Here is a 10,708-nt window from a genome sequence, read left to right as displayed (position 1 = left end):
CAGTGTGGAGTAGAAGGGGACTTCAGACTTCAATACATGGATTACGAGTTTGGGAATGAATTCACCAACTTGCTGTCAATGTCAGATGTCCAGGACAAAAGTACCATCAAGGTCATATTTAATTCCATTACTACTGTCCAGCATGATGGCTCTCGGCCCCCTCCCTACCCAGCTGCTGCTGCCACCATTCGATCTCCAGATGACTCCTCTTCCCTTTCTTCGGGTAGCTCACAGGATACAGAAATACTGTCTTCACCGGAGTCCACTTCCTCAAGATCCTCTGGATGGCCCATTATCTTCACTGTTCCCCGGTTCTCCTATGATGCTGAGCTGCAGCTGGACAGGGCCAACACTGCTTTTAAAGAAACTGGAACTTTGTTAAGTCCTGATACCCAACTTAAGTCAGCCATTCTTGATGGCTTGACTGAAACTATTGTGAAGTACAAAGTGTACCTCTCCGACCGTGAGTTTGAGGAGGTAGCTGAAGCTCTTGTATCAGCACATCCATGTTTGAAAGAACCAGGCTCAGTCACTGGATTTGGCGGCTGGAAGACGAGCTTGAAATATAAACTTGGTAACTACCGAACAAAGCTCAGGCGGCTTGGCTGCCCAGAAGTCACAGTAAATGCCCTAACACACAAACCTGGTGGCAAATGCAGTCCTGCTTATGGTGTAAAGAGACCAAAAAAAGCAGAAGTGAATTACTGCCCTGCCTACCCGTCTGGTGAAACTGCCGAGACACAAGAAGGACTAAGAGTGGCCCTCCTCTCAGAAGTGAAGAAAAGAAACAATGAGGAGAATGTGGCGAAAATGATGGACAAGACCTTTGCTTACAGGAGGCAAGAAGTAGTTCGGGAGTCACCAATGATAGCTGACTTCAAAACGAGGTGGCCGGCTCTCTTCAATGTGCATGAGGTAAGTAAATGACTGTGTGAAGGAACATCCTCTTTCACTTTTTACAGTGTGAGCTATATAGAGACACCTATTTGCAGACTGATGTATTTCATAAACTGGTAAAGGTTCACTGGCTCTGACCGTGGAATTTGAATGGAGAAAACTAATATTGATAAACCAAACATGTACCACTGAAATCAAAAAAGCCAAACTAATTTTTATTTTTTTATCTTTCCCAATTTGTAGGTGTGTTTGGAATTCAAGAGAATCACAACAATCCATTTAGAGTCAAAGTTCTTCTCTGAGCTGGATGCTTACTCTGCAGACCTAATCAAGTTGTTTGCCAAGAAAGGCGGAGTTCAAGGGAAACAGATCAGAAGCATCATGGTACCCATGACTGAGGTATGATAATGGAGAAGTGACTAATGTTATGTACTCATATTTATAATAATTACACATCTATTCTAGCTTCTTAATGCTTATCATGTTGTGATGACCTGTGAATCTTGCATCCGGTGTGTGAAAACAACTCTGCTGGCTGGTGTTGATGTTTTTCCTATTGTGTTTTTTCTTTTTTCCCATATTCTCTCTAATCTGCAACCTTAGACTGACAGCATTGATGTCAGAAGAGAATGCATACTGAAAAGTCTTTGCGTCTACTTGAATGAAGATCCAGAGAAGCTGGTGAAAGAATACCTGGTATGTTGATTTAACTTAATCTTCACTGGGGATGATCATGGTTAATTTTCCCCTTAATTCATATAGCCCTTAAAACTTTCAAAATATCAGCTCCAAAAACATTTGGAATGCATTTACTTTGATTATTTGAAGATGGTTGGGGATAGCTGTTTTACATTAATAGTGTAAAAATGCCACGTGCTGTAAGATATGGAATATAATGCACATAAATGAAACATTATTTCTCTTATTAAATTTAATTTTTTTCTTAATTACAGAGCGATGATGAAAGCAGTCTGGCGGCTATGGCAGAGACGGTCTTTGGAGTTTTTGTCATTCGACACCACGGTGCAGGGCCCAGTGAGAACCCAGAGGATGTCGGAATTATTCTGGAGGGTGTAATGGTGTTGCATGAGTTGAGGTATGTGCCTTTTGCAGTGGCAATGTTGCTTGCGCTCGTCTATGCTCTAAACCTGAGCTACCCCAGAGAACTAAGATACACCTTTGAAGCTCTGCAGAAGATCATTATGAAACTAGATGGAAATAAACTTTCCGCAAAAGTGCAAGCTCTCAAAACATTGCTTTCCCGTTAATAACCACACAAGGTACATGACTGAGCTCATCCTCACCTTAGGAAATCACCTTGTGATTGCTTTAGATTGCTTTAAATCAGTAAAAAATCTCGTTCAATCAAAACATAATTGAAGTTAAAATACTCCGACTGTAAGAAGGTTTTCAATGATTCTCTAAAGTAAAAATGTTTTTCCTTGACAATGTTTTAGATTGCCCACTGTTGGTTTTTATGTAATAATATCCCTAACTGTGAAATGTTTTTTTTTTGTTACTAAGGTTAAGTAACATTTTTTTGGCACTTTAAAAATAAGTGAAGCAGTGTTTTGTTTATAATGTTCAAGTTATGACACTGAGCCGGCTTCAATTCATTGAACCTCTGTTTCTGATGTTAATGTTCACTGTTACATTCTAAATATGTTGGTCTGATGTTGAAGTGGAATGTGAAATGTTTCAAGGGAAATGTGAGTCTAATGCTGGCCTCACACTGCAAGGTTCTCGTCAAATTTATGCCCTGGCCCCGCCCAACAATCGACAGAAAAATCGGGTCTGCGACATTGTCAGTCCTGATTGAGGGGGGTACTGATCAATCGTAAGCCTTGATCGGCTAATATAGCGTCGGGGGTTACCCGATCGCTTTAAAACATTTTAGAAATTTGTTGAATTAGATCTTTCCAAAACTTTCTATCTGTGACCATTCCCTCGGCCACGATATTCTAATGGAGTCCTGTAATATGTGATGGCTACTAGACAGTCCCCCATTTCTTAAAAGCACTCTACTGTTCACTAAATCACTCTACTTTTGTGAATTTGCTTCTTTATTTATATATATATATATATATATATGTGTGTGCGTGTTCTCAAAAATGGGAAAGTATATTTTTTTATATTTACAAGCACCTGAAAGTGTTAACTTTTCTTGCACTTTGACAAATAAGGGAAGCAATGTGTTGATGTTAAGAGAAAGTATTTTTTTATGTTGTTTACAAGTACACCTGAAAGTGTTGAACTTTGTTCTTTTGAAGAAATACAATTTGATTGCCTCATACACAGTTTGTCTTGTCTTGTTTCCAGCCTTTTAAACATTTAATTTGGTTTTGTTACTAGTCACATTGTTTGGACTTGAAAGCTATGGTTTGAATTTACTTAATTAAATCATGGAAAGAATTTCCACGTGATTAAAAGGCTTTGTTTTAGCACTAAGCAATTATGTTGGGCCAACTTAATTTTTTTGGGATAGATTAACTCAATTTAATAGTTTAAATTGTATTAATTTGAAATCAGTTGGATAAACTCTATTGAATTAAGTTAGTCTTAATTAGACTAACTATTAAATCAAGTTGGATCTAATTCAACAAACTAAGTTGAATCAACTGTAAGATATAACACTAACCCAACCTAAGAAAATTACGTTAGACCAACATAATTGCTTTATGCTGAAAGAAACCCATTTAATCATGTGGAAATTCTTTCCATGATTTTTTTAAGTAAATTCAAGGAATTATTTTTTTGAGTGAATGGTGTCTGTTTCCTGTGATTCTCTTCTGACTCGTTTGGAGTAGGTTTTGATTCGTTTGTCTAGGACCCTTCCCTGAGTTGGGTCGGTTTTCCTTGTGATTTCTGGTTGAGGCGTCGGATCCTCCGGTTGGGTGAGAGCAATAATGTGTGCTTCTGTCTGGTCGATGGTATCAGGTTTCAGTCTGGTTTGAAATTTCCTAGTTGCCCATTTTGAGGCTATCTCGAAAGCCAGGGGCCAGTCTGTGGTGAGTATGGTCTCTAGTTCGGACAGCGTCGTTTGGATGCCCTCTACGTAGTGATCAATGAGGATTAATTGAGTGGTATATGCCCAATTGCGGGCATTACCCTCCAGAGACTGCTTGGTTTTGTCAGTGATGGAGACTGGTTTTATGACATTTATCAAATAATCTGACAGTCTCTGGAAGGTAACAGGTGTTCTTTTGTCTTCAGCTTCCTCACTGATTTTTATATTGTTGAGGTGATGTACTTGTCTGATCAAGTTGTACATTTTACGGGTTTGTTGGCCCAGTGTGGTGTTTTTTTGTGACATGTAATCCGGTTTGGGAGCATTGTTTGTCCTGGTGGGTTGATTTCTGTTGAAATCCCGATTCGCCGGTACATATGGTTGCATTGTTTTGTTATTACTATGGTAATAACGAGTGTTCTCTGAATACGCGGGCAGGTTTCCATGGAAACCACGTCCCTTTTGTGCGTTTGGTTGTGGTTCTCGGTCATTACGGCCGTAATGGCGAGTGTTGTCTGCATGCGTAGGTCGGTTTCTACGGAAATCCTGTTCCCTTTGCATGTGTGGTCGGTGTTCTCTGTTGTAATAGTAGGTGTCATGTGTACGTGTGGGTGGGTCTTCATTGAATCCACGTCCCCTTTGTACGTAGGGTTGCTGTTCTTGGTTATTATCATTATAATAATAATGGTGAGAGGGGCCAGAATAGGAAACATCACGACGTCTCGGTTTGTCTTGCTCTAATCTGTGTCTCACTCCTGTCCCGGAGGAAGATTTGACAGCGTCCGCGTAGGTACGGGACCGCCCTCTCTCAGGTGAATGGTAAGTGGGGTAATCAATGCGTTGGCGTGGTCCGTTTCTGGCCTTGCCATAACGCACTAATTTCCAGTCATACATAGTGTGAATTTATTTTAAAGCCCGCCGCGACGTTTCGATATAATCTATATCTTCTTCAGGCTGTGGGCTTGTAAAATAGGTAAAATTGGTAATAGCCACAAAGTTATTCTTTTGTGACAGGTGAAACATACATTTACAAACAGAAGTCCCTTTGTATTGGTATTAAACTGTTTGATTTGCAGATCACATGAGGCAAGGAGCTCTGAGTCCTGTGCTTGTTGAGTCAGAGTGAGCAGTGAGCTTTCTGTGGCTCAGCTTAAATAGACTCTGTCTTGGTTTGGCTCCTCCCCCTTCTCTCTTGACTCTCTCTCATATTTCTTTCAGTGCTGGGATGCCTTGAATGATTTTAGAGGTGGTCCGAAGGTAGGGTAAAATTGATTATGGGTAAGTAGGTATGAGGTAAGTATTTTTTATTTGTTTTTTTAGGTTTACAGTAAGGTAAGTATAAAGGTAAGTGTAATAAGGTAGGAATAGACCTGTATGGTGTAAAGTATTTTTGTAATGTTTGTTGTTTTAACATTTCCTGTTGAAATAAACATTTTTTGTCAACTAATGTTGTTTGTCTTATTTTATAAAAAAAGTTTGATGCAATCCTGAGTCGTTTTACTCTTTCTTCACTTTCAGCTATAACCATGTCCTGGATTGAATTCTAATTTTCCAATTGTATCGTTCCCTGAACAAATAAGGGATGGGGGTTAGGATGAGGGCAAGGGGTCCTGTGGTTAGGGTTAGGGGTGGGGGGTCCTGGGTTAGGGTTAGGGTAAGGGGTCCTGGGGTTAGGGTTAGGGTAAGGGATCCTGGGTTAGGGTTAGGGTTAGGGTAAAAGGTCTTGGGGTTAGGGTAAGAAAGCAGGGTCCTGGGGGCCGTAAGTTCCCGGTCTCTTTCTGGTTGGTTCCTGTATGGGAGTCGATTCTTAAGAATTGGACATAATCGTCCAGTATGGAGGGTTAGGGTTAGGGTTAGGGTTAGGGTTAGGGTAGGGGAAATTGATCCGCCTCCTTTTAAAGGTGGCGGAAGGGTTAGGGTTACGGTTAGGGTTAGGTTTGGGTTAGGGTTAGGGTTAGGTTTAGAAGATTTAGGGTTAGGGTTAGGGTTAGGGTTAGGGTTAGGGTTAGGTTTAGAAGATCTATCTTGATGACTCCCCCTGCTTCGTCCGTCGACTGGGCAGTTTGGTTTAGGGAGCCAAAGGCAATGCACTGGCCGACGCACGTCATCAATACTCTCCAGTCTCACATATCCCCTTTTGCCGAATTGTTTTTTTTAAAATTGAGTCGGTTTGTTTAATTTTAACGGAGTTGGTTGGGCTATTTTTATCTATAGGCCCTATTTTGATTTCCTAGTTTTATGGAACACATCATCAGTAGTGGACCTCAGGGTCATTGGATGTTTCGGCCATTACCACCAGACACCCTCTCCCAAGGAAGGCCCCGCCAGGGTTGATCAGACCCCAGGGTGTGTCCAACTAAGTTTATAGTAATCTAATTGTAAGGTAATTTTAAAAAGGATTCACGGTTTTATTTAGGATCAACTGGTTAAGTTTAGGCAATAGATTTAAATGGTTAGGTTTAGGGTTAAGGTTAAGGCTAAGGTTAAGGTTAGGGTTAGGTTTAGGCCTCGGGCTTAAAGCCTTAGGTTTAGGCATCGGGTTTAATGGTTAGGGTTAGAATTTGGATTAAGGTTTAGGTCTCTGGCTCTGCGTTTCAGTCCTAGTGGAGACTCAGGAGTAAACATCCTTTAAGGTTTAAGCCTCTTCAGTGTCACGACTTTGAAAGGACAGTTTGGTAAAACTCAGCTTGGTGAAACTCACCGTGCTCTGGCCTTGAGTTCCAGTCCTGGTAGAGACTCAGGAGTTAACATCCTTTAAGGTTTAAGCCTCTACAGTAGTTCGACTTTGATAGGACAGCTTGGTTAAACTCAAAGGGCTCTGGCATTGAGTTTCAGTCCTATTGGAGACTCAGGAGTTAACATCCTTTAAGGTTAAAGTCTCTTCAGTTGTTCAACTTTAATAGGACAGCTGGGTAATACTCACGCACCGCTCTGGGGTCAGCTGGGGTCATCCTTCTGTCGGTTTTGGAAAAAGAGCTAAATGCTATGAAGCTAAGTGCTAAGTAGCTAAGCGCTAGCTTGCTAAGCGCTAGGTAGCTAAGCGCTAAACGCCAATAAAGTTTTTAAACTATAATCACTGCTCTGTGTCACAATACACCGCAAGACCCCAGAACATGCTTTTCTCTTATTAAAACAGCAGACTGATCTCGGATTTCCTCCATGATAGTCCTAGAGTGCTGTGTGCATGTGGGTCAGGTGTAGTCTGTGTGTGTCCCACTCTTGTCACGGTTTTTTCTGAGTTTTAAATTGTGTACTCTAACACGCTCTTGCTTAAGAGAACTCCCTCTTGGGATGGTAAATATCCTCTCATCTTAATTTTTGGTGGCTTATATCAAGAGATATTTACAAAAAAACGGACAGTTTCAGGAAGTGCTCCCATCATGCATTGCAGAAGGGGCGTGGCCATTTTCTAAAATGGTGTCTGAGATTTCCATGTAATCTGTTTAAAATTCAGTAATTATCGGTTTTACTTGTCTGAAAAAGTAATATAATTCTTAATTAATCATTCAACTAATATATAGATCTATGATTCATTAATTTAAAACGATTTATATATAACTAATTGATTTAATAATAATAAAATTGTAAAATCTTGAATCTAATCCATTTTTAATCTCTCTTTTCTGTGATTTAACAAGTGAGGGAGACAGAGCTAGAGGGAGAAGCCTGTTCGGGCAAGAGCTCCCTCCCGCCTGTTCGGGCTGACACTCTGTCTCCCCCTTTACTCTCTCACTTACTGAAGTGAGAGAAAGAGGGGAGAAGAGGGATTAAAATTTGCTTTCAAATATTTGAGTATATCGAGGTTCTTCTTAGTGTATTATTTTGCAGAGACTTATTTCTCTCTAATCTATTTTTAATCTCTCTTTTCTGTGATTTAACAAGTGAGGGAGACAGAGCTAGAGGGAGAAGCCTGTTCGGGCAAGAGCTCCCTCCCGCCTGTTCGGGCTGACACTCTGTCTCCCCCTTTACTCTCTCACTTACTGAAGTGAGAGAAAGAGGGGAGAAGAGGGATTAAAATTTGCTTTCAAATACTTGAGTATATCAAGTTATTTTTAGTGTATTATTTTCCAGAGACTTATTTCTCATCCTTTTTCAGGTTTGTTCTTTTCTTCAGGCAGAGCACCGATCTGAATAAATTTGGTAGGGATATGGGAATCGGTTTTCAAAGAGAGCTAGCTCATCCGATGGCACTGGCAGGGTTAGGTTTAGAAGATCTATCTCGATGACTCCCCCTGCTTCGTCCGTCGACTGGGCAGTTTGGTTTAGGGAGCCAAAGGCAATGCACTGGCCGACGCACGTCATCAATACTCTCCAGTCTCACATATCCCCTTTTGCCGAATTGTTTTTTTTAAAATTGAGTCGGTTTGTTTAATTTTAACGGAGTTGGTTGGGCTATTTTTATCTATAGGCCCTATTTTGATTTCCTAGTTTTATGGAACACATCATCAGTAGTGGACCTCAGGGTCATTGGATGTTTCGGCCATTACCACCAGACACCCTCTCCCAAGGAAGGCCCCGCCAGGGTTGATCAGACCCCAGGGTGTGTCCAACTAAGTTTATAGTAATCTAATTGTAAGGTAATTTTAAAAAGGATTCACGGTTTTATTTAGGATCAACTGGTTAAGTTTAGGCAATAGATTTAAATGGTTAGGTTTAGGGTTAAGGTTAAGGCTAAGGTTAAGGTTAGGGTTAGGTTTAGGCCTCGGGCTTAAAGCCTTAGGTTTAGGCATCGGGTTTAATGGTTAGGGTTAGAATTTGGATTAAGGTTTAGGTCTCTGGCTCTGCGTTTCAGTCCTAGTGGAGACTCAGGAGTAAACATCCTTTAAGGTTTAAGCCTCTTCAGTGTCACGACTTTGAAAGGACAGTTTGGTAAAACTCAGCTTGGTGAAACTCACCGTGCTCTGGCCTTGAGTTCCAGTCCTGGTAGAGACTCAGGAGTTAACATCCTTTAAGGTTTAAGCCTCTACAGTAGTTCGACTTTGATAGGACAGCTTGGTTAAACTCAAAGGGCTCTGGCATTGAGTTTCAGTCCTATTGGAGACTCAGGAGTTAACATCCTTTAAGGTTAAAGTCTCTTCAGTTGTTCAACTTTAATAGGACAGCTGGGTAATACTCACGCACCGCTCTGGGGTCAGCTGGGGTCATCCTTCTGTCGGTTTTGGAAAAAGAGCTAAATGCTATGAAGCTAAGTGCTAAGTAGCTAAGCGCTAGCTTGCTAAGCGCTAGGTAGCTAAGCGCTAAACGCCAATAAAGTTTTTAAACTATAATCACTGCTCTGTGTCACAATACACCGCAAGACCCCAGAACATGCTTTTCTCTTATTAAAACAGCAGACTGATCTCGGATTTCCTCCATGATAGTCCTAGAGTGCTGTGTGCATGTGGGTCAGGTGTAGTCTGTGTGTGTCCCACTCTTGTCACGGTTTTTTCTGAGTTTTAAATTGTGTACTCTAACACGCTCTTGCTTAAGAGAACTCCCTCTTGGGATGGTAAATATCCTCTCATCTTAATTTTTGGTGGCTTATATCAAGAGATATTTACAAAAAAACGGACAGTTTCAGGAAGTGCTCCCATCATGCATTGCAGAAGGGGCGTGGCCATTTTCTAAAATGGTGTCTGAGATTTCCATGTAATCTGTTTAAAATTCAGTAATTATCGGTTTTACTTGTCTGAAAAAGTAATATAATTCTTAATTAATCATTCAACTAATATATAGATCTATGATTCATTAATTTAAAACGATTTATATATAACTAATTGATTTAATAATAATAAAATTGTAAAATCTTGAATCTAATCCATTTTTAATCTCTCTTTTCTGTGATTTAACAAGTGAGGGAGACAGAGCTAGAGGGAGAAGCCTGTTCGGGCAAGAGCTCCCTCCCGCCTGTTCGGGCTGACACTCTGTCTCCCCCTTTACTCTCTCACTTACTGAAGTGAGAGAAAGAGGGGAGAAGAGGGATTAAAATTTGCTTTCAAATATTTGAGTATATCGAGGTTCTTCTTAGTGTATTATTTTGCAGAGACTTATTTCTCTCTAATCTATTTTTAATCTCTCTTTTCTGTGATTTAACAAGTGAGGGAGACAGAGCTAGAGGGAGAAGCCTGTTCGGGCAAGAGCTCCCTCCCGCCTGTTCGGGCTGACACTCTGTCTCCCCCTTTACTCTCTCACTTACTGAAGTGAGAGAAAGAGGGGAGAAGAGGGATTAAAATTTGCTTTCAAATACTTGAGTATATCAAGTTATTTTTAGTGTATTATTTTCCAGAGACTTATTTCTCATCCTTTTTCAGGTTTGTTCTTTTCTTCAGGCAGAGCACCGATCTGAATAAATTTGGTAGGGATATGGGAATCGGTTTTCAAAGAGAGCTAGCTCATCCGATGGCACTGGCAGGGTTAGGTTTAGAAGATCTATCTCGATGACTCCCCCTGCTTCGTCCGTCGACTGGGCAGTTTGGTTTAGGGAGCCAAAGGCAATGCACTGGCCGACGCACGTCATCAATACTCTCCAGTCTCACATATCCCCTTTTGCCGAATTGTTTTTTTTAAAATTGAGTCGGTTTGTTTAATTTTAACGGAGTTGGTTGGGCTATTTTTATCTATAGGCCCTATTTTGATTTCCTAGTTTTATGGAACACATCATCAGTAGTGGACCTCAGGGTCATTGGATGTTTCGGCCATTACCACCAGACACCCTCTCCCAAGGAAGGCCCCGCCAGGGTTGATCAGACCCCAGGGTGTGTCCAACTAAGTTTATAGTAATCTAATTGTAAGGTAATTTTAAAAAGGATTCACGGTTTTATTTAG

The 10,708-nt window shown here is 40.8% G+C and overlaps 1 protein-coding gene across 1 annotated transcript; it reads left to right on the top strand.

Moving 5' to 3' along the window:
- The first annotated feature begins 283 nt into the window (after positions 1 to 283).
- LOC133950582 (uncharacterized) lies at positions 284 to 2,318 on the top strand. Its single transcript, XM_062384642.1, has 4 exons — positions 284 to 915; positions 1,141 to 1,296; positions 1,501 to 1,593; positions 1,851 to 2,318. The coding sequence occupies exons 1-4, from the start codon at positions 811 to 813 to the stop codon at positions 2,163 to 2,165; spliced, it is 669 nt and encodes a 222-aa protein (XP_062240626.1). The 5' UTR covers positions 284 to 810; the 3' UTR covers positions 2,166 to 2,318.
- The last annotated feature ends 8,390 nt before the right edge of the window (positions 2,319 to 10,708 follow it).

The sequence above is a fragment of the Platichthys flesus genome, unplaced genomic scaffold, assembly GCF_949316205.1.
Source record: "Platichthys flesus unplaced genomic scaffold, fPlaFle2.1 scaffold_85, whole genome shotgun sequence".
Lineage (NCBI taxonomy): Eukaryota > Metazoa > Chordata > Actinopteri > Pleuronectiformes > Pleuronectidae > Platichthys > Platichthys flesus.
The sequence above is the reverse complement of the archived record's forward strand: the minus strand, read 5'-3'. Positions and strand labels throughout refer to the sequence as shown.

Bases quoted from the DNA above. Each gene is read 5' to 3' on its own strand.
- LOC133950582 (XM_062384642.1), top strand. From the start codon at position 811: ATGATGGACAAGACCTTTGCTTACAGGAGGCAAGAAGTAGTTCGGGAG. The intron at 916-1,140 runs GTAAGTAAATGA...CCCAATTTGTAG, and splicing joins CTCTCTTCAATGTGCATGAG to GTGTGTTTGGAATTCAAGAG. The intron at 1,297-1,500 runs GTATGATAATGG...CTGCAACCTTAG, and splicing joins TCATGGTACCCATGACTGAG to ACTGACAGCATTGATGTCAG.